Below are 24,896 nucleotides of genomic sequence, written 5' to 3'. Positions count from 1 at the left end.
TTTTACCACAGTAAAGAACTCAATCATTTATAAAGTGCACACTCTCCAATCAGTGTCAAATAATTGATAGTCCCGATGCTTAAAAGATGTTACAAATAGACTTAAGCCTCGTACACACGATCGGATTTTCGGCAGACAAAACACCAGACTTTGTAACCGGCTTCTGTTACAGGGACATCGGTCCCCATCTGTGCTACCCATCAGTGCCCACAATTGCTGCTAATCAGTGCCCATGAGTGTCATCTATCGGTGCCTACCAGTGTCACCTTTCAGTGCCATCTTTTAGTGCCCACCAGTGCCACCTTTCAGTGCCATCAGTAGTGCCCATCAGTGCCACTAATCAGTGCTGCCAATCAGTGCCTCGTCATCAGTGTCACCTACCAGTGCCCATCAGTGCCACCTCTCAGTGGCATTCAGTGCTGCCTATTAGTGCCCATCAGTGCCACCTATCAGTGCTGCCTCATCGGTGCCCATTAGTGCCGCCTCCTCATTGCCACCTCATCAGTGCCTATCAGCACACATCAGTGAAGGAAAAAAATTACCTGTTTGCAAATTTTTAAATTTCGTTCTTTTTTTGTTTCTTTAGCAAAAAAATAAAAAAACTCAGTGGTGATTAAATACCACAAAAAGAAAGCTCTATTTGTGTGAAAAAAATGCAGAAAAGTTCATTTGGGTGCAGTGTTGCATGACCGCGCAATTGTCATTCAAAATGCAACAGCGCTGAAAGCTGAAAATTGGCCTGGTCAGGAAGGGGATGCAAGTGCCCTGTATTGAAGTGTTTAAAGGAGCGCACATAAAAGAAAGAGAAACTCGTTGCGCAGAGGAGTTTCACTTTATTAAAACAAAAGTAAAGAGACTACCATATCTAGTGATACGTTAAAGTGGAGCTCCACCCAAAAGGGGAAGTTTTGCTTTAAGCACTCCTCCCTCCATCCTATGCCACATTTGGCATGTCATTTTTTTGGTAGGGGTGGCGGGTACCTAATTTTGACAGGTACCCGTTCCCACTTCCGCTCGGACCACCTAGGCTATCCGGGCGGAAGTTCTCTTCTCCCCCTCCCTCCCTGCAATCTTCTGGGACACGTCGCAGGTCCCAGAAGATTGCTCGACCCTTCAGGATGCGCAGCGCAACTCACGCATGCGCAGTGCACACCCGGCTGTGGAGCCCACAGTTGTAATGCTGGCGTCGGGGAGAGGAGAGGGAGAGAACCAAGGGTTTTGGGCAACCACATCGCTGGATCCTGAGACAGGTGAGTGTGTTTATTAAAATTCAACAGCTACACTTTTTGTAGCTGCTGACTTTTAATAAACAAAAATGAATGGAACTCTACTTTAAGGTGGAATGGGGATACAGAGTAGCACTTCAACCTACACCCTTTTAAATAACAAAGATATGATGTCACAGAGCCCCATCTGCATTTGATGTCAGAGAGGAAGATGGTGGCATGGTACCTGGCCTGCAGAGCAGAAGAGCGAATCACAGCAGGACAACCCAGGATTTGCTGAGTGTGTCAATTCAGAATTACCCAGCAGATCATGTAATGCCCTGTGCACACGACTGGTTTTGCCGTCGGAATAAACTCTGAAGGTTTCTCCGATGGAACTCCGACGGAATTCCGCTCATGCGCTCGTGCCTACACATGGTCACACAAAAGTCCGACCGCTCAGAACGTGGTGACGTACGACGGGACTAGAGAAGGGAAGTGCAATAGCTAGAGGCCAATAACTTCCGTCTCCTACTTGCTTCAGAGCATGCGTCATTTTTGGTCCGTCGGAACACCATACAGACGAGTGGTTTTCCTGATAGGAATTGGTTCAGTCGGAAATATTTAGAACATGTTCTATTTCTAGGTCCATTGGAATTTTCGAAAAGAAAAGTCCGATGAGGCACACACACGATCGGAATATATGATGAAAAGCTCCCATCAGACTTTTTCTGTCGGACATTCCGCTCGTGTGTACGCGGCATAAGAGGGGGCAAAAGTAAATTGTTACAGGGAAGTGAAGTTCCTCCATAAATACAGGTGCACAGTTTTAATCCAAAGTGCTATCCCCGTAGTTTACTACAGGAACATGAAGGTTGTAGCTGTGCCCCCTGCACATCCACCAGGGTTCCTACATAGGTTGCCTTGTGGATGATCCCACTCTGCTTACAACAATCACAGTCAAAGTATGTTGGGAGCTTTCCACAGAATGTTCAAAAACCAGCAGTAAATTAAAAATAATCGGAGGGGACTTTTCAACTTTAAGCATCTGCAACATTTCTGACGAAGTCTCCACTGATCCCTCTTCTTGGTAGTAGTCCCCCATTTATTTTAGATAGCCATCAGGAACTATATAGACAGTTTTACTCCACATGTTTCCATACTGTCTGAGTTATAAGTGACCTTTGCACATGTGTTGTATCTGCCAGTTGTACAGATGTCGTTCCTGCTAAACAGAAGCATTTTATGTATCCTTGATTATTATGTCTTCTGGCTATTGTCATAGAAAGCTTAAGCTGTCATCATGTATGCTGCAAATGATGGAACAGTAATAAATGAACATAAGTATATTGCAAGAAAATCTGGTTTGTTTTATCTCACTCAGATTTTATGTTCTGTGGTTAACGAGATGCTAGAAGTCACCTCAACAGCTAATAGTACCTTAAGTTGCATCCAAACAGAGCCTATTCCTAGTAATTATGAAGGTTTTTTCAAGTGTTTTACAAGCTGTGTGCAAGTGTTTTTGCACATGTATCAAGCTCCAGGCACTTGTTTCCTGGGCTGGGCAAGTGGGGGAGAGAAACTCTATTCTATTCTATTCTATTCTATTCTCCAGTTAAATATACAATATATAGCATTGAAGGTGCTGGCAACAAAAGTAACACCCCTAAGTGAATGAAAATGTCCAAATTGGGCCCATTTAGCCATTTTCCCTCCCCAATGTCATGTGATTTGTTAGTGTTACAAGGTTTCAGGTGTCAATGGGGATCAGGTGTGTTAAATTTGGTGTTATCGCTCTCACTCTCTCATACTGGTCACTGGCACCTCATCGCAATGAACTCTTTGAGGATCTGAAAAAAGAATTGTTGCTCTACATAAAGATGGCCTAGGCTATAAGAAGATTGCCAAGACCCTGAAACTGAGCTGCAGCATGGTGGCCAAGACCATACAGCGGTTTAACAAGACCGGTTCCACTCAGAACAGGCCTCGCCATGGTCAACCAAAGAAGATGAGTGCACATGCTCAGCGTCATAGCCAGAGGTTGTCTTTGGGAAATAGACATATGAGTGCTGCCAGCATTGCTGCAGAGGTTGAAGGGGTTGGGGGTCAGCCGGTCAGTGCTGCATGGCTGTTGTCCCAGAAGGAAGCCTCTTCTAAAGATGAGGCACAAGAAAGCCTGCAAAAAGTTTGCTGAAGACAAGCAGACTAAGGACATGGATTACTGGAACCATTTCCTGTGGTCGGATGAGACCAAGATAAACTTATTTGGTTCAGATGGTGTCAAGCATGTGTGGCTGCAACCAGGTGAGGAGTACAAAGACAAGTGTGTCTTGCCTACAGTCAAGCATGGTGGTGGAAATGTCATGGTCTGGGGCTGCATGAGTGCTGCCGGCACTGGGGAGCTACAGTTCATTGAGGGAACCATGAATGCCAACATGTACTGTGACATACTGAAGCAGAGCATGATCCCCTCCCTTCGAAGACTGGGACGCAGGGCAGTATTTCAACATTTTAACAAGCCCAAACACACCTCCAAGAAGACCACTGCCTTACTAAAGAAGCTGAGGGTAAAGGTGATGGACTGGCCAAGCATGTCTCCAGACCTAAACCCTATTGAGCATCTGTGGGGCATCCTCAAACGAAAGGTGTAGGAGCGCAAGGTCTCTAACATCCACCATCTCCGTGATGTCGTCATGGAGGAGTGGAAGAGGACTCCAGTGGCAACCTGTGAAGCTCTGGGGACTCCATGCCCAAGAGGGTTAAGGCAGTGCTGGAAAATAATGGTGGCCACACAAAATATTGACACTTTGGGCCCAATTTAGATATTTTCACTTAGGGGTGTACTCACTTTTGTTACCAGCGATTTAGGCATTAATGGCTTGGTGTTGAGTTATTTTGAGGGAACAGCAAATTTACACTGTTATACAAGCTGCACACTGACTACTTTACATTGTAGCAAAATGTAATTTCTTCAGCGTTGTCACATGAAAAGATATAATAAAATATTTACAAAAATGTGAGGGGTGTACTCGCTTTTGTGAGATACTGTATTTTTAAAACTTTTTTAGTTGTAAACCTTTACCAACACGTCTTGTGCCTCCTTCTTGTTCACTGGGCTGTGTATCCTCATCCTTCTAAAGGTCCTCCCTGTGTTCTCCTTCTCTATGCTGCTAAAAACTTCCCCTCTCCGTCTTTCAATCTCTAAAGTTTTGCTGACAGCATTGTGCTATGAAACAGAGCCCTATTGTTGGAAGATAATATAAATACAGACTTTATAAAGTTAGATTAATAGTACTTTTAATAGATGTAATGATTTTTCTTGTATATATAAGACTGTGTTGTTAGATTTGCCTGGGCCTTGGCTTTAAACTGACCCAAAGGACCCATCTTACCCACAAAATCCTGGCATCCACCATATGCACCTGGCCGCCTTCCCTTGCTAAGTCCCTCTAGTTGCTGATATTTTTTTTGTCTCCTTGGCCCTGAATCAGAACCGGCTAAACGTGGGCCAGTAATTCAATAAAATAAATTGCTGTACGTCTTTCTGTACTGTGCTGCCTGTGCCATTAGATGTCCATAACAGAGTGTATTGCAGTGTATTCCTGCTCGGTTCTTAAGTAATGTAGCGAGAATGTTTATCCTTTGGTGGCACTGCAGTAGAGGTGGCCAAAGGTTAGCTCTTACCTCCAGGACTAGAACTGTAAATGGAAAGCAGCAGAGCAATAGATGTACCCAGCCTATTGCTTTAGGGTATGCACCCCAAAGCTCAAACACACATGCCTTTCTCTGCACCCTCAGCTGCACTGGACAGTGAATGAACGGTATAGTGCTTTGTGCTGAGCGGCTTCCTGTTGATTCACATACACAGTTTACTATGCTTCAGTTATGAATGAACACTGTGATTGAGTATATTCACTATGTTCATTTAGAAAAGGAAGGGGTCGGTAAATGACGTACAGTGCTTTGAAAAAGTATTAATACCCTTTGAAATTTTCCAAATTTTGCCATGTTGCAACCAAAAAACATAAATGTATTTTATTGTGGTTTTTTGTGTGATAGACCAACACAAAGTGGTACATAATAATAAATGGTTTTCCAATTTTTTTCCAAATAAGGAGAAAAGTGTGGTGTGCATTTGTATTCAGCCCCCTTCACTCTGATACCCTTGACTAAAATCTAGTGGAACCAATTGCCTACAGAAGTGACCTAAATAGTAAATAGAGTCAACCTGTGTGTTTAATCTCAGAATAAATACAGCTGTCCTGTGAAGCCCTCAGAGGTTTGTTAGAGAACTTTAGTGAACAAACAGCATCATGAAGGCCAAGGAACACACCAGACAGGTCAGAGATAACATTGTGGAGAAGATTAGAGCAGGGTTAGGTTATAAAAAAAATATCCCAAGCTTTGAACATCTCACGAAGCACTGTTCAATCCATCATCAGAAAATGAAAAGAGTATGGCACAACTGCAAACCTACCAAGACATGGGCCGTCCACCTAAACTGACAGGCCGGGCAAAGAAAGCATTAATCAGAGAAGCAGCTAAGAGTCCCATGGTAACTCTGGAGGAGCTGCAGAGATCCACAGCTCAGGTGGGAGAATCTGTCCACAGGACAACTATTAGTCGTGCATTCCACAAATCTGACCTTTATGGAAGAGTGGCAAGAAGAAAGCCATTGTTGAAAGAAAGCCATAAGAAGTCCTGTTTGCAGCTTGCGAGAAGCCATGTGGGGGACACAGCAAACATATGGAAGGAGGTAATCTGGTCAGATGAGACCAAAATTGAACTTTTTGGCCTAAAAGGAAAACGCTATGTGTGGCAGAAAACTAACACTGCACATCACCCTGAACACACCATCCCCACCGTGAAACATGGTGGTGGCATCATCATGTTGTGGGGATGCTTTTCTTCAGCAGGGACAGGGAAGCTGGTCAGTGTTGATGGGAAGATGGATGGAGCCAAATACAGGGCAATCTTAGAAGAAAACCTGTTAGATTCTGCAAAAGACATGAGACTGGTGCGGGGGTTCATCTTCCAGCAGGGCAACGACCCTAAACATACAGCCAGAGCTACAATGAAATGGTTTAGATCAAAGCATATTCATGTGTTAGAATGGCCCCATCAAAGTCCAGACCTAAATCTGATTGAGAATCTGTTTACAGACTTGAAAGTTTCTGTTTACAGACGCTCTCCATTTAATCTGACAGAGCTTAAACTTTTTTTCAAAGAAGAATGGGCAAAAATATCACTCAGATGTGCAAAGCTGGTAGAGACATCCCCAAAAAGGCTTGCAGCTGTAATTGCAACAAAAGCTGGTTCTACAAAATATTGACTATAGGGGGCTGAATACAATTGCACGCCACACTTTTCACACGATTTGTGTGTTTGGGTGTTCCCAGGCACACCTGGCACCTCCTGCACATGCCTATGAGCAGAACCAGAATATATAAGGTCAACATTTATCTTATTAGAATCATGTCATAAAAAGGCAAAATGTTTTTAGGAGTTCAAAAGACCCCTCTTTGTTATGCCTTGACAGTGTGGTTAAGGAAGGTGTACTGGAATATTAGTATAATCACTGCAGATGCTGGTTGAGCAGCTGCAATAGACCCCTCATTATCTGTCTTATTATACCAGTTCAATACACCTTCCTAAAACATTATCAAGTCCTGATCAAGGGGGCCCTTTGAACCCCCAAAATGTGTTGAATTTTTATGATAAAAGGGTTGATATGAAATTAAATCCGCTCTTTACAAACGTTGGCTCTGGCAATTTTATCTTTTAACATTTAATACCAACAGCCAGTCATATTCAAGTCACATTTTCCATCACACACAGGAAGCTGATTCTTCTGTATTTATATCGAGGGCTTTTTTTCTCTGGAAATAGGTGCAACTACTGCCCCCTTCCAAATGCCTCTTTGTCTCTGCCTCCTTCCCACTTTCAAGCACCATCCTTTAGTTCCACCCAATACTCACCTCCCAGTACCATCTCTTTAAAGGAAAACAGAACCAAGTAATTTGTATGGAATTTGACAACAAGAAAAGCAATAAAACAGATCCCCTGCAGCCAACAACAATAGACCCCCCACATCAACCATAGACCCCCCCAGCAACAAAAGATACAGCCAGCAACAATAGAGTAGCCACAAACAACTACCCCCACCCCAGTAACCATAGACCCCCACTAGCAACAATAGATCTCCCAGCAGCCAGCATCAATAGAGCCACCAGCAACAATAGACCCCATCCCTCAACAGTAGATCCCTCCCAGAAACAATTGCCCCCTCGTCCCCTCCAGCAACAGTACATCCTCCACCAGCAACATAAAACCTCCCCAGAAACACTAGACCCCCACAACAATAGGTCCATCCATCGACCATAGATATCCTATCAGCTAGCATCAATAGACCCTCCAGCACACTCTAGTACCCCTTGCTATTGCATACATTCTGTGCTGGAGGTGCCAGGACCACGTTCCCCTGCGTTCCCACTGAAAAAAGGTAGATTCATAATACAGAACTCTAAAATGCCACTCCAAAAAGTGCTGAAGCAGCATCAACATATGGGCCCATGAAGTCCGGCTGCTAATGTGTGACCCTGTTATATTTTTACACAGAATAATGCAGCATTTACAGCTATTTGATTATTCTGTTATCTGTTGTCTAAGCCGCTAATAGGCTATAATAATTTAGAAGAGGTGTCATTGTAAACCATTTTATTAAAAATTATACCACAAGTGCTGAATGAAATATTCATTTTTTTTCTAATGAGATATAAAGGGTCCTCTGTTTAAAAAACATTGTGGCATAAAGGTACCCTTCTGAGCAAACTATCTGAATTTCTATGTTGACTTGCCATCTATCTACTTGTATAATGTATTATATATTCCATTATATTTATTTTTATTGAGACCCTTACTTGTGGTTTTATTTATAGTTGCCAAATTGCCGTATTGAGGCCATCAGGTTGGGTAATAGACGACTGCATATCACAGCCGCATCTTTTGACTAGTGGGATTCACTGGTATTCCTATTTTGTATTGCTGAATCTTGGGATGACGCTTAGAGTATGTACTTTTTTTTTGCACCCACATTCCTTTAAACATATTTTTTCTCCAATCACAATATTATGGGACTTTCATGGAGATACAGCAAACAATTCAAAACATGGAAAACATTCAAGGCTAATTGTCCCTTCCATACAGGTTACATTGTTGTTTCCTCTACTTGTTTCGCTGACCACGGCCTTTTCAGGAGGAGTGTCGCCAAAATTTAGTAAGCTGTATATAAACAATACACATATATGAGATCATAACATGCAAACATTAAACACAGTCCTTTTCAGACAAACTGTCCTCACCAATCCATGCTTACCATATTCTTATCTATCAAAAAGTTTCTACTCATAATCAATAACACTTCTAGTGGCGATTCCATCCACAGATGCCAAAGTGACACTCAAGCAGCCATAGACGTGGCAATATGGTCCCAGCTATAAATATAATAACATTTCTATAAATACCATATCTATACTGGAATTCCATATATCTGCATATTCAAATGAACATGTACAGTATGAGAATGTTACTTACAAGTACTGTTTATTAAAAAGAAGGAAAAGGAGAACGCCACATTCACTCAGCATATAGTGCTCAATGGGTGGTTTGCCTTACATTAGGGCAGCTCTAAACCATAAACAGCAAAAAAATTTCTATTATTATAATGCACCAAGAGTTTCATATTACGTTGGCTTTTTGTTACCTTCCCCTGTATTTCTCACTGTTTGGCATATGTAGGCAGTCCTTTTGGCATCCGCATGGCTCCGGCGGGTGGAAGGCTGAGCCTCCGGGCATATATACCCCTTCCGCCCGGCCGGCACCTGTTAACGACACCCAAAAAGCAGGTCGCAAAATGCAATGCATTTGCCTGAACCAGATTGCATGGGTGTAAACCGCTATATGATTCGGTTTGAGTGTGAACAAAAAAAAAGCTGCCTGCTCCTTTTTCATGCAGATGTGGTGCAATTCGAGAAATTCTAAATTAATTAGCTTAAATCGCACTGCACAGAATCACATGTCATTTGTACAGGAATGCGGTGTCATTCCTGTGCAACTTACATGCGGTGAGCAGTGTCTCCTGTGAGAACAGGAAGAGAGAGGAGTGATGCTGCAGCTGGGACAGTGCTGGAGCGTTGAGAGGAATCAGGTAGGTGTTTAGACCCCATATTAGATTTTCTGCAGATTTTGTCTTCAGATTTACCAAAACCGTGTAGTGCAAGGGCCTGCCTGATTACATACAAGTTGAAACTCTTAAGGTTTTTGACCTCATATTATATGGTTTTGGTAAATCTGAGGACAAAAATCTGCAGAAAATCTAATAGTGTGTATGGGGTCTTAGGGAAGTGGGTCTAGGAAAGATAGTGGGGTGTTTTTTACTTTAATGCAGAGATTGCATTAAGGTAAAAAAAAACTGACTTTAGAGCTACTTTAAGCCATATTCCTAGTGCAAGATAAAGTGAGAATGTAGATAATTGGCGACTGTGGGTAACTGTTTTGAATAGAGTGGTAGGAAGTTTGGAATCACTGTCAGGTTTTAATTGCTGTTTGCATCCTCACTAAGGAGATTTATCCTCACTATATCTGGCCTGGTGCCCCCTGAATAAGAGAATACAAATGAATTTAAAGTTGTCTGCCAACATAAAGTAGTTCTGAATCTGTCACACTGAGACAGCAACATATTATTGTACAGCTGATGAAACAAAGTATACTATATATATTTTTAAACGTGTTGCCATTTCCAAGCTACCAGCAGTGAAATATCATTGGTTTTGGAACCTTTTATTTAAATCGTATGCCTTTGAAGAAATCTGCATAGATCTGGAGCTCTGGGCATCGCTCTGTTTGGGGATGCTGCAGATTTTCGGTCAGTTTAGCGCAAGTTGTTTCAGTGGTGTTCCTCCATTCTCTCTCATCACCATTTTAGCAAAATGTTCAGTCCACAACCATAAATACTGCTGCCCATAAGAGACACCTCAGTGAAAACCCCCCAGCCAGCAATTTTTTTTCATTATTGGAATAATTTTTTTATTCTCTGTATTGATCCCTTTTTTGAAGGAATCTTCCGAAAGTTCATATCTTATTCCCCATACGCACCACCGGACTTTCCACCAACAAAACCGTGGATTTTTGTTCGAAAGATGTTGGCTCAAACTTGTCTTGCATACACACAGTCACACAAATGTTGGCCAACAATTACGAACGTGGGAACGTGGTGATGTACAAGACGTATGACGAGCCGAGAAAAGGGAAGTTCAATAGCCAGTGCAGCTCCTTCTGCCTGATTTCGAACATGCGTGAATTTTTGTGCGTCGGACTTGTGTACACACGATCGGAAATTCCAACAACAAAGTTTTGTTGGCAGAAAATTTGAGAACCTGCTAGCCAACATTTGTGTGCGGAAAGTCCGCCAACAAGTGTTCGATAGAGCATACACACAGTCTGACTTTCAGCCAACAAGCTCACATCCAACATTTGTTGTCTGATAATCCGATCGTGTGTACGGGGCATTAGGCTGGGTTCACATATGCTGCGGCCGCGGTTCACAGCATGGGCTCCGGTGCGTCGTCCCTGTTCATCGGCTCTGATGCGAATCACTTCAAAATTTTTGCCTGAATTGGCATTGAGAAACCTGTTAGCCAACATTTGTTGGCAGAAAGTCCGACAACAAATGTTCGATGGAGCATACACACAGTCAAACTTTCAGCCAACAAGCTCACATCCAACATTTGTTGTTGGAAAATTCGATCGTGTGTACAGGGCATAAGAGTCCTTTTTATTAAATTCTGGCATTTGCTTGGGTGGTTCTCAGTACCACAGACCTTGAGATGTTAGCACCACTCTCGCCAGTGTTGTGCTGTAAGCATAGGCCGGCCAGTGTGGGAACACACCCTAAGGACAGCCTGGATTTGCAAAACTGTGGTTAATAAACACCAACCATCATTCAGTCTGAAAGAAGAGCACCACCAAGCAATTGAGCTGACTTTCTGTGGGAACAGAGCTTGATTAATGGTAAGTATTGCAGAAAAAAAGCATTTTTTAATTGACATTCAAGGCAATTGATTAAAAAAAACAACTTGGAATGTTGCTTTAATGCCAATCAGGAGCTAAAGATTTTTCAAGGTGCAATTTTTAAAAAAAATTGTTTTAACATGCAAAATATGGAAAAATAGGTTGTATAACTAACATGCATGTAGCACCTTGCAATAAAACCTTTTAGAGAACTGAAAGCACTTTTTTTTTTTTTTTTTAAGTAAATTTAGCAAACAAGCCATGGTAATGAAAATCCTGCATGCATTAGACTTGTGAATTGACCCTGTAGTGTCTAATAGACTCAGGCAAACCTGGGAATGGGTTCCTTTTATTGAAATGATGGTCAGTATTATGTGGCAGTTATAAACTTGTGATCCCAAAAGCTGTATAGACGTGACAAGAGCAAATGTGTATATTGCCTCAGTGTGGTTGAGTTTGTGCTACCCAAGATCCCCCATCATCAGAAATATAACATGTGCTCTAATTCTTGCTTTTAACATGGTCGCCCTACCCTCAATAACACATTTTTTGATTATAAACTCCTATTAAATAGATTAATTTCTTCATTCATAAACCAGTCACTTTCTCTTCCTTGTCCTAATTGTTGTGTGTTATACTTATGCAGACTATTCACTTCAAACACTTTTGATGCAATCAGTGATGATGCATTTTCTGGTCTTCCTCACCTAGAGTACTTGTAAGTATGAGCACCGAGCCATTACCATTCTTATAACTCATATACACAGCACTCTGTATTTACCAAGAGAGCAGCCAGGCTGCTTCCACTGTTCATGTCTTATTCATGGCTGCTTTTTCATTCTTAATGCAGACGGCAGAAAATCTGCAGCTTGTAAATCGATCACAGTGGAGATTTAGAATGTTCAGTTAACAGTTGATATTGAAGATTTTGTTCTTATATGTCCAAATTCTTAACCAAATGGGGTCTCATGCATAAAAACTGCAGAAGGAACGTGTTATGCGCAGAGCTTGGAGAAAATGACATCATCGTAGATGCAGTTTAATGATGTCAGCACACTGCTCCTCATCGGGGAATTGGAGTTATAGCTATGCAATTCTTACATCTATATGTAATAGTGGGAAAGCATTTTGCACCTGCTGCAACATGACATGAAAAGGGTTGGACCGGTTTCCCAGGTGTAACATATACAAAGAGCACAACCTAAGTTTAACACTGGTCAAAAACAGTCAAAATCACTTTTTAATGTGCACCAAAGATGGAAACTTGAAATTTGAAGAGTTGAAAAGTCACAAAATTAAACAATCTATGTAGCTATATTGTATTTACTTTTCTCGAAAAAGCATTCCATTAAATATTTTCTACCGTAATAAATTAAAATGATGTTGCCTGATGTGTTTTTTTACAAAAAGGCAATATTTGGAAAACAAATTGCCAACTGCTTTTCAGAGTAGCCCAAATTGGAAATTAGCCAACCTGCCAACCCTGGGTTGAGCTTAGTACAGATATATTGATTATTGGTGCCCCATCTTGGCACATGCTAGACCTGTTACCAAAATCTCAGCATATTTGATGTGCTGATATGTTGACTGTAGAAGCAGAGCAAACTAGTGGGGCAAATACATATGAAGTACTGCTGCATAGTTTACAGTACATTGACTATGAGATCTGTAAAACATTAAACGTTCAGACAGTTGTCCTTCAAATGCCTTTTTATATTCCTGGGAACCTGCGGCATCCATATATTATTTATGCCCTGTGGACTTCAAATAACCCCCACTATGATCCCAGAGTCATTGAAATCCTACCTATAGATGTATAGAGGTCAGGCTTCCCTCTACCATAACCAAGGCTCTCAGGCTAGAGTGCAACATGAAAATGATTGTTACTATTGGTTACTACATTCTCTTTTATCTTACTACAGTTTCTATACATGAGGTCCATAATGTCCCATAATTCAGTGCTCTTATTTGAGTTATGTAGTTGATACTGGTGTGTCTTTAATGAAATGCATGCTGCCTTCTTTCCTGCTCCTTGCATGTTCCTCAAGCCTTTTAATGATTTTCTTGTCCCTTTTATACCCATTTAAACCAAAGCTTCTTTTGTATATAAAAAAAAAAACAGAACAGGTCATCCAAACATAATGAAGACAGCCGGAATGCCGCATCCGTTCTCTAGGAGATACAAACATTCGTTTGGTACTTAGTGCCTCACTGATAGTTCCAATCTCCGGGAGCTGACAGGCTGACTACTGGTGCAGTTTACAAATTGGCCTCCTCCATTGTGCGGGCAAATGGTTCATTTTAATCATTGTAACTCATTATCATCTCTGCAACAAAAAGCATATAAACCTTGATAAAATGTTAATATTTAAGCTCTGTCAATAAATTATTTTTTTAAGATTATATAAAGATATTAAAATGTCACTTGTAGGTGTTGAAAGAAGTTGACCAGACTAGGATTTCACCTTTGGGTTGTACAGAATAGGTGAAGGATGCTGATTAGTCCTGAAGGGCATACCCTCCCTGGAACCCCCATGATATGATCGATAAAGACTTACTGGTGGGATGGTAATTTTTTTGTGTACCCAACAAAACATAGACAGTACCTTTGACACCGCATTTACTGGTCTCTATTTCCAAGGTGCATTTGGGGACCTTATAGTCTTCACTGTAACTTTCCCATGACCCTGAGAGTCTTCACTATGAGATGTAGTTATGTGGGTCAGTGACTGTGATAGCTTTATAAGTGCAGTTTGCAGTCACAGCAAGGATTTGCAATATTTTCTTTATATTTAAATAGTTTTCATTGTGTGATCTTAAATGTATGTTCTTTGTAAAACTTTTGTATTTTCTGGAAGCTGTCATTAGAACTGATAGCACCGATACTTCCAAAAAATATATACACAATAAAGCAGATATGTAAAATTTAAGACGTAAAGTGTAATTAAACCCTGATAAAAATACTTGGATCTGCAGAATCACATTATTTTACAGTTTGTTTATTTTATTAATGTTTACCTGTGTTGAGCACATCCTGAGACACTTTGCATGATTTTCTATGGAGGTGTGCATGCTCCATCAGTTGCTGTAACAATGTTTGTTCATTGGGGTGCAGTAAAGGGTGACAACTGTATATTCACAATCATTGTTAACCTAGAAAAGGATGTGCGGATGTGCTTGTGGATATACAGTTCTTTACTATTAAAGTGAAAACAGGAAGTACATTTTTTTTTTTTAACAATAGAGGAATATGAGTAAAAACATATTTGGTTTAGGTGTTTGTTTCACTTTACGTCTAAGTTTGATATAAATGTGTGGAAAGACCTGGGTGTGCTAAAATTGCTTACCTGCAATTTGGGGAGAAAACTTAGAAATTCCAAATGTTTGAGTCTCAGTGTCATATCCTGAGGGTTCCCAAGTATGCTTTTCAGCTACCACATTTCAGTTTCCTTCCAAACCTCTAGGAACCAGAAGCAACCATGTAACTACGCTTATCTGAAAAGACGGTCATGTTTGTTAACCATCAAGCTTATATAATATTTCAGTCCAAGGAGTAGTGATGTGCAAAGTGCAGTAGCCCATAGCATCCAATTAGGTTTCTAGATCAGTAACCGATAATTCCAGATTGTTTTCTATGGGTTATTGTACATATGTCATTTTCTGCTTTCCTAAATAAGCTTACACATGTTCTTTCCCTTAACACACATGTGAAAAGACGCTACTTTGATGTAATAATAATATAAAATGATACATTTAGTTCTTTACCCAGTATTGTCATTTTTTCTATGGGAGAGGCATGGGTTTATACAGTAAATGCTTTAAAGTGACACTAAACTCTGGTTTAAAAAAAAAAAAATCAGCCTCCTCAAAATGACTATTTTTGCGGCTATGAGCTGAATTTCTGTTAGATGGTGGCTACATTCCTTTTCCATGGTCCCACTGTATGCAGGAAGGTAGCCACACTCTTGGTTTTCCTGAGATGGACTATGTGCCATGGGATGTGTAGTGTCCATAAAGCATTGCACATGACCACAACTAATGTACACTGGTTGTTCCAAACCAAAGTGAAGAGGAAAAAGAAAGGCTCAGGAGGTACAGAGGACATTATAAGGGGGCAGTAATACCCAGTAAGAAACGATTTAATGAAAAATGGATTACAAGCCCATTAAGTAGTGTATGTGTATGGATTATTTTTGGAGAATAAGTATATTGTTTAGTGTCACTTTAAATTGTAGCACAGGCTGAGCATTAACAGCTTTCTGTCGGTGATGATCTTGTCATATAAACAATTTTCACATTTGTCTTTTAGGTTTATTGAGAACAACAAAATAAAGTCCATTTCAAGAAATGCTTTTCGTGGACTGAAGTCTTTGATTCACCTGTAAGTATAAAGTTAAATAACTGGTATATAGAGGAAAAAAAAAACCTTTAGTCTGAAATGGTCAGTCCTCAGTCCATGTTATTTGCTGAAGGCTGGGTTCACACTTGAGAACACAGCGGCTCACAGCAGGAGTCCAGTGTGTCTTCATTCACCGTTTTAGGTCCGATATCAGCCTGAATTATGGACTGAATTCGGACCTGAAACGGACCAAAAGATGCACAGGGCTCCTGTGCAATTCACACTGGAGCCGCTTCGGAGATGGAGATAGAGAGCCGGTCACAATCTCCTGCTATGCGAATTGGATGTGGGGAAACCCGCATCCAATTCACAATAGTGTGAACCCAGCCTTAGAGGTGACTGTATACAAACACAATCCTCTGCTTAAAGTGACTCTGTCATGAGGGAAGTAAACAATTTGGAACAGTGGTTTACAGTGCCTCCCAGCTTCCGAAGTGCCAACCAACCTCCCATAGTGGCCCACATGGCCCCCAGATCCTCTGAGAGCCCTCAGTATCCACATTGCCCCCCAAGCCAACTGCAGAGCCTCCATAGTCCCGCCAACCTCCCACAGTGCTCCCCAGCCCCCTCTAGAATACTCACCCACCAAGTCTGCTACAGAATCCCCTCATCCACGCCAAAACCTCCTCTCCCCTTCCCTACAGTGACACCAGCACTATCCAGAGCCTTTCAGCATTGGCATGTTTTGCGTTACCATACTTTTATTGTGTGAGTATACATTTTATTATTTACTTTTGGGACATGGAAGGTGTAGGAGGAATGTACTGGGCCCTGGTTTCAAAAGAGTTGAGAGCCACTGATTTAGACGATATACAAGAAAGAGTAGCTAAGAGTAGCTGCAACAATCCAATCAAAATGACCTAGTGTGGATATCCTCACCTTGTGTGGCAGCTGTTAAAACAGCAAACAAACAGAACTGCGGCTCAGTGGATCCCAGGCTGCTCTCTTACGGTTCTATTTTAGTTCACCAACACTTCTTCTAAATGAGATACAAAAGCTAGGATATTAAGCACACAGATGTTGACATTCAGAAGTGCGTGTAAAGAACTATCATCTGCCTTTCTTTCTTAAGTATAGTTGCCGGTGAACCTGAAATGGAACAATGAGCAAGCAATCTCCAGTCATACAAGGTGAGAATAGTCTCACTTTTAGAAGTGCTCACTCTCTCCCGTAAATCTTGTCGATTGTGTCCTTTCCATGCTTATGGATTGCCTCAGGTCAAGCACACTGACAAACTGCCCTACATACACTCCAGATTAGCACATTAGAGCTCCCTTTTGATTGTAAGGTTGATTGATAATTTCCACTGTCTAGAATCTTTATGAGGGGTTGCAAGTATTGGCATCCTCTGAAAATGCTAGTTGCCTTGTGGTGTATGACTCAAAGCAAAACCACTTACCTCTACTCCAGCGATGCGACATCTGTGAGCTCTCTTGCCACCGCCAACATCTTCTCCTGGTCTTTTTTCAGGTTTAGCAGCTCTAGCCATCTTGATTGGCTGGACTAGGATGACATAACTCCCAAACATGCAAACAGATATTAATTAAATTAAATTCACCCTGACACCAAGGCACAGATCAGTGTACATTCTACAGAAACTTTTGAACAATAAAGTAAGATGGCTTTATTACAGAAATGACTTAGTTTGTCTTTCTGCTCTTCTGCAATAACAAAAATTCCTCATGATTTTGTTTTTTTAAGCTAAAGTTCCTCATTAAGTATGTTTAAACCAGAGACCTGGAAAAAGCATGCTGTCATTGTCAAAAATTGTCTGAATTGTCTGAGCCCATGTTAGCTCATCTGCATGCCTAATAATGTAGCAAGTGAACTTTTCTGGTGCAAACCACATCTAAGGTTTCTTCAACAAAGTGTACATACTTTTCAAAAGGCGTTCAGCTATGCGTGTGGGAGAAATCATATATACCCTGTACACAAGGCTGCCTTGTCTTACTTGCCTGTTGAGAGTTAGAAGGGTGCATTTATAACAATAGAACTCTTATCATAGGTTTGCAGTCCCCGAATAATACAGGATGAACACAAAAGACTGGACAGCCTCCAATCTCCATAACCGCAATGCTCTGGACCATGTGTGAGGGGCAGCAGAGTACTGCAAATAAAGGCCATGCCCAGATAGTAAGAAATTGTGCTGCAAGTTTGAAAATGATTTGCTAAGCTATTGCTAGACATGCCAGGCTTCACAAGTTTGTTGCACAAATGCAGCAAGTCCGCATGACTCCAGATCAACATTCTTTGCAAACATTCTGCAAGTCTGCTTCTGGTTCAGTTAAGTTGTGTAATAGTCATCCCATCACAGGGGTCACTTTGGCTGAATTTTCATGCTGTATACTTGCGGGGCTCTTGCTGTAAACTCACAACTGCAACTCTGCTAGAGACTTGCCACGCAAATTTGCTACAAATTGGAAAAACGCCAACTCTAGAACTTGTGCTTCAAGTGCTCTGCAAGTGTAAGTTAGCAAACTTAAAATTCAACACTGCCACAAATGTGTGGCAAGTTATCCTTGCTATCTGGGTTCACACAACAAGACTGGGGCTGTTCAGTTTGATTCTGGTTCACACACTGGTGGTGGCTGGATCAGTAGCTGGTTTTATGATTTAGGTGAAAAAAATGGCAGCAATCTAGATCTTGATGGAGAAAAACATACACAATGCCTGCATAGGTCTGCATTTGTAGTCAATCATTTACCATAAGTTCAATTCCATTGGAATAATATTTCAAAAATGCATACAGTGTGTGTGTATATATATATATATATATATATATATATATATATATATATATATATATATATATATATATATATACACACATTGCTAATTGTCCTAAAATAGTCCATCAGACAGTGTTAAAAAAGCAGCTGCAATAATCACATTCAATCTGGAGATGTTTCCCGCAGTACCCCTTCTTTGCCACAAGATTCCCTCATTCTTCTGGGTTGAATGCTGCTCCATTTTAGGCAATCTGGAAGATTGAGCATGTGCTGTGAGTGAAGAGTGTTACAACCCTGCCCCCTAAGCCCAGATAGCAAGGATATCTTTCCAAAATGTGTGGCAGTGTTGAATTGTAAGTCTGTTATCTTGCTGCACATTTTCACTGGCAAGTTGTACACTTGCAGAGCACTTGAAGTTTTAGTTGACACTTTTCAATTTGAAACAAATTTGCGTGGCAAGTCTCTAGCAAGAGCAAAGTTGCAATGGTGAGTCTACAGCAAGAGCTCTGCAAGTCTACAGCATGAAAATTCAGCCACAGTGACCCCTGTGGTGGGATGACTATAGCACAACATAACTGAACTAGAACTTGCAGCAGACTTTTAGAATGTTTGCAAAGAAAGGAGTCATCCGATGCGGATTTGCTGCAATTGTGCAACACACTTGTGAAGCTTGGCAAGTCTAGCAAAAGCTTAACAAGTCATTTTCAACCTTGCAGCACAATTGCTTGCTATCTGGGAGGGGGCTTTACTACATCACCCTTCATTCCCAGTGTACTGGTACAGAGAGTGGTGCTGACATCATCACAACAGAGCCACTAGAAAGACTAGACATTACTTTTGTGATTTATATGCAGGCATTTAAGACCTTTGCATACATTCATACAGGTAGGGTTATTTTTATAGTTAGGGTCACATGCTCAGCACAGGCACCATTTTCTCTATGAATGCAAAGCGTTTTCTAATTCGATGAGGTGGAGAGGCAGGGTGGTGACATCACACTCTCTCTCTTGTTCAATCAGAGAATGCCTTGCATTCCCTGAGAAAATGCAGCATTCTCTGAATTGCATCTGTGCTGAGAAAGTGGACTCCTGTAGCAGGGCAGCTACTCGGCATAGGGCCCAGGAGCCAGTGCCAATCAGTGTAGTAGCGGTGCCTGTTACAATGATTCCCTGCTTCCACAGAGATCGGCCAGATATGGCAAGTGTCCAAGTGACATGTCCAAGCAGGACCAATGTAAATATGCAATACTAATCATACCTTAAATTCAGCTTTAATATTATAAATATAACTTTTGATATATTCAGAAAACTCTGATCATATCCTGCTGCCGGTCTTCACATTAGCAATGTAGTGAGGATTCCAACTGAGGTCACAAAAGCTCCTTTTTAACACTTTGTCATTCACCAGCCATGGAGCAGGTGTTCCAGGCAAGCAATAATTTTAGGGGCACAGGGGAGTTTCAGGAAGGGGTCAGCTACGTGTCCCCTGTGATATCATTGGCACTAATACCATTATGGGTATATTACGAAATACAGCAAATGATGACACTGATGTTTGTCTAAAGGATGTTTTTATAAACATCTTAATTCACTTAGGTGTCCATTTATGAAACCGAGATAAGTGGTGATAGTGACTATTGCAGCTTATCTCCGACGGTCAGCAGTTTCCAGTATGTAGCTGTGATGAAGAGTGGAGATGCTGTTTTCATCTTCCCATTACAGCACAATGAGATATGGCCACTACATTCAATACAAATGGGCAGTTATACACGATATAATGAATGTACTTGACTGGCCATTTTGTATACATTATTTTCCTTCCTTCTTCTCCACCCCAGAGGTGGCATTAGCAGGAAGAGAAGAGGAAAAAGCTGTAATGTGATGAGGAAATAGAAGAATTGTGTCCTCTTCTTCCTCTGTCACTGGTTAGCATCCCCAGTAAAAGTCACCCTCCACTTTAGAGCAGGTTATTTTACAAATAAATCTATAAAATAATATATACTGTATATGCATGTAGACACAAGCACAGTGACTTTGAAGGCATGTGTTTGTGTGTGTGTATGCATATATATATATATATATATATATATATATATATATATATATATATATACAGTATGTACAGTATATGTATATATATTGCAAATTTGGGGTAACTAGCTCAGTTGGTAGAAGCATTTTTTAGCGAGTTCATGCCAGTCTGAACTTGTGGGTTTTTAGGTCCTATTGGCCCACTTTTATTAAACAAAATGAAAGTTCAACAGAAACAGTTGCCCACGCAGGGGATTGTCACCAATAAAACAGGTAATGAAAATAGTAACAAGCCACTTGGTCCTCTCCAGCAGCACTGCTGCTTAGGGCCCCAAACCTTGGCCTTTGGCTTTTGGTCTGTCAGACCATTCTACTCAGTACATCTATGTTCATTCGGCTTTCCCAGCTCTCCTGGTAATCTCAGCCTTTACGGATGCAGCACCCTGTTGCATAGGTGCACTCCCTAGTTTCTCGATAAGTGATCTCCTGACACCCTAGACCCTCTCACTCCTCTAAGACCTTCAGATTTCCTCAGTCCCCCTGGACTTACCTAATCATCTCAGCTTTCTCAGTCCTCCAGACTTGCTTAGCCGTCTCTACCCCCCTCAACTCTATGAACATGTAATCTCCCCTTACCAGCATGGAGCACTGTCTCCTGAGTGGAGGAGAGCTGTCTTCTAACAGGACCACTAAGCTATACCCAAGCCTACTATTATAACGACTATGTACATTGGAGATGAGGCATGAATAAATTGTCACCACATCCCAATGAATGAAATTATAAAACACAAAAAGAAAAATGAAAGAAAGGGACTTTGAAGGTGCTAGATATTACCTCAAGAAAGTACTGACAAGTCTTTATAAAATCATAAATGTTTTATTCCATACAAAATGTTAAAATCATATCCATTAAAAATAGCAAACAAAGCTCATTTGTGTTTCCTCATTATTAATCCACTTCCCTGCTATCAAACCTGCACCTCCTTAACATACGTAAATGTTGTAATAATTGTTATGTATTTACAAATACAACTCCACAGATTACATAAAGGAGGTTAAGTGGGATCCGCTACATTATGTTTTACAGTGCATCCGGAAAGTATTCACAACGCTTCACTTTTTCCACTTTTTGCTATGTTACAGCCTTATTTCAAAATGGATTAAATTCATTATTTTCCTCAACATTCTACAAACAATACCCCATAATGACAACGTAAAAGAAGTTTGTGTGAAATATTTGCAAATGTATTAAAAATAAATGAAAAATCACATGTACATATAGTGTATAGTGTATGTACATACAGTCCTGAATGTCCTTGAGTGGCCCAGCCAGAGCCAAGACTTCAACCCGATTGAACATCTCTGGAGAGATCTGTAAATGGCTGTGCACCGTTGCTCCCCATTCAACCTGCTGGAGCTTTGAGAGGTCCTGCAAAGAAGAATGGGAGAAACTGCCCAAAAATAGGTGTGCCAAGCTTGTAGTATCAAACTAAAAAAGACTTGAGGCTGTAATTGGTGCCAAAGATGCTTCACCAAAGTATTGAGCAAAGGTCGTGATACTTATGTACATGTTACATAGTTATATATTTAATCAGGTTGAAAAAAGACACAAGTCCATCTAGGTCAACCATAAAAATAAATAAATAAATAAAAAATAACATACAATCCCATATACACAATCATATACCCACAGTTGATCCAGAGGAAGGCGAAAAACCCCAGCAAAGCATGCTCCAATTTGCTAAAGCATGGGAAAAAATTCCTTCCTGATCCCAGAGAGATCAACTTTACCTATAAATGTTAGTACCCAGTTATATTATGTACATTTAGGAAAGAATCCAGGCTTTTCTTAAAGCAATCTACTGAGCTTGGCAGAACCACCTCTGGAGGGAGCCTATTCCACATTTTCACAGCTTTTACTGTGAAGAAACCTTTCCATATTTGGAGATGAAATCTCTTTTCCTCTAGGCGTAAAGAGTGCCCCCTTGTCCTCTGTGTTGACCGTAAAGTGAATAACTCAACACCAACTTCACTATATGGACCCTTTATATATTTGTACATTTTGATCATATCCCCCCTTAATCTCCTCTTCTCAAGAGAGAATAAATTCAGTTCCTCATCTTTCCTCATAGCTGAGCTCCTCCATGCCTCTTATCAGTTTGGTTGCCCTTCTCTGCACTTTCTCCAGTTCCCGATATCCTTTTTGAGAACTGGTGTCCAAAACTGAACTGCATATTCCAGATGAGGTCTTAATAATGATTTGTACAGGGGCAAAATTATATCTCTCTCTCTCTCTCTGGAGTCCATACCTTTCTTAATACAAGAAATGACTTTGCTTGCTTTGGAAACCGCAGCTTGGCATTGCATGTTATTATTGAGCTTATGATCTACCAAAACCCCCAGATCCTTCTTCACCCCAGTTGTATTCCCCCTAGTATGTATGATGCATGAATATTCTTAGCCCCCAAGTGCATAACTTTACATTTATCAACATTAAACCTCATCTGCCATATAGTCGCCCAATTAGTGCATTGAGGTCGGCTTGTAAATTGGAGACATCCTGTAAGGACGTTATTCCACTGCATAGCTTGGTGTCATCTGCAAAGACTGAAATGGTACTTTTAATCCCAGACCCTATATAATTTATAAAGTTATTAAAAAGTAAGGGTCCCAACACTGAACCTATAACCTAAGGCCATTCAGAGTAACAATCATTAACCACTACTCTCTGAATTCGGTCTTTTACCCAGTTTTCTATCCAATTACAAACTGATTTTTCCAAGCCTGTAGACTTTACCTTACACATTAGCTGTGTGTGGGGAACTGTATCGAACGCTTTTGTAAAATCCAAGTATACCACGTCCACAGCCACCCCTCTGTCCAAGGTTTTACTTACCTCCTCATAAAAAGAAATCAGATTTGTTTGACAACTTCTGTCTTTCATAAATCCATGCTGTCTGTTGCGTAAAATATTTTTTTTCAGCAAGAACTCATCTATGTGGTCTTTTATTAAACTCTCCAGTATCTTCCCAACTATGGAAGTTAAACTAACAGGTCTATAGTTACTTGGTAAAGACTTTGTTCCCTTTTTAAATATAGGCACCACATTGGCCCTACGCCAATCCTGTCGTACTATTCCTGTCATTAATGAGTCCCTAAAAATTAGATACAATGGCTTTGAAATGACAGAGCTCAATTATTTCAGGATCTGTGGGTGGATACCATCTGGTCCAGGTGCTTTATCCACCTTTATTCTGTCTAAATATTTCTGGGCCATATCACTTTTGAGCCATTGTGGATCATTTGTGGCTGTGTCACTACCACCTCCATTATGGACATGAGCTTCCCCATGCTCCTTTGTATACACAGAACTGAAGAAAGTATTTAATAAATTTGCCTTCTCTTTGTCCCCAGTCACCCACTCTAGATTATTTTGTAAAGGGCCTACATGCTCAGACCTGACCTTTTTACTATTAATATATTTGAAGAATTTTTTGGGGTTTGTTCTATCTTTTGCAATCTGTCGTTCGTTTTGATTTTTTGCATCCTTGATTTCCTTTTTACATATTCTGTTATATTCTTTGTAACATTTAAACGACAATAGTGTTCCTTCATTTTTAGATTTTTTAAAAGCTCTTTTCTTATTGTTTATAGCTTTTTTGACTTTGGCCGTGAGCCACATAGGTTTTATTTTTAGCCTTTTAAACTTTTATATATGTGCTTTTATTTGTTTTTTTTTATTTTTAATAAATTTGCAAAGATTTCAAACAAACTTCTTTCACGTTGTTATTGGGGTATTGTTTGTAGAGTTTTGAGGAAAATAATTAATTTAATCCATATCGGAATAAGGTTGTAAAATGTGGAAAAAGTGAAGCGTTGTGAATACTTTTCAGATGCACTGTAGAACTCCTTTTCGGGTATTGGGAAACCTTTAAATAAATTGGGCTTGTATATCTTGCTAGCGGCCAAGAGAATTATTCCAATGCATTGTTATCACCTATGCCCCCTTCTCAAGAGCAGCTCTTGAATGCTATTTCAGAGATTCGCAGAATAGAGTATATGACAGCTCTAGTTGGAGATGCTATGACCCAGTTCAATAAGATATGGGATATCTGGAATCGTTCAGCATATAGATCCCCTACCATGTCTTGATTGAGTTTGAATAATATTATCTAAGGTTGACCTCCCATCCCTTCATATTTTCACTTCTGTGTATTTTGACCCTTGGTGTATGTCTTTTAATTCCAGTTTCTGTATATGGTTTGATACCAACTTTTATTACCGCTTTGTTCATGCATTGTGTATGTTATTGACTTGATTGTTGCTCACAAACTCATTTTCAGGAGTTGTGACTCGTAATCATTGAGACTCTTTTATCTTTGTGCCTTTATTATGAATACTTTGTAGTTTTGTAAACTTTTAATAAAAATACAATTATAAAAAAAGGAGGTTAAGTTAATATGTA

The 24,896-nt window shown here is 40.4% G+C and overlaps 1 protein-coding gene across 2 annotated transcripts in view; it reads left to right on the top strand.

Annotated features, from left to right (window-relative positions):
• The window catches only part of LGI1 (leucine rich glioma inactivated 1), a 64,923-nt gene that overhangs the window by 22,794 nt on the left and 17,233 nt on the right, over window positions 1-24,896 (top strand). Inside the window, exons 3-4 of one of the 2 annotated variants that reach the window (XM_073596021.1) lie at window positions 11,920-11,991; window positions 15,583-15,654. In XM_073596021.1, the coding sequence (XP_073452122.1) occupies window positions 11,920-11,991; window positions 15,583-15,654 (144 nt within the window). The remainder of the gene's footprint in view (window positions 1-11,919; window positions 11,992-15,582; window positions 15,655-24,896) is intronic. The other variant, XM_073596022.1, reaches the window with a different exon arrangement.

The sequence above is a fragment of the Aquarana catesbeiana genome, linkage group LG08, assembly GCF_042186555.1.
Source record: "Aquarana catesbeiana isolate 2022-GZ linkage group LG08, ASM4218655v1, whole genome shotgun sequence".
Lineage (NCBI taxonomy): Eukaryota > Metazoa > Chordata > Amphibia > Anura > Ranidae > Aquarana > Aquarana catesbeiana.
Note: the sequence above shows the minus strand (reverse complement) of the source record. Positions and strands in the feature narration are given on the sequence as shown.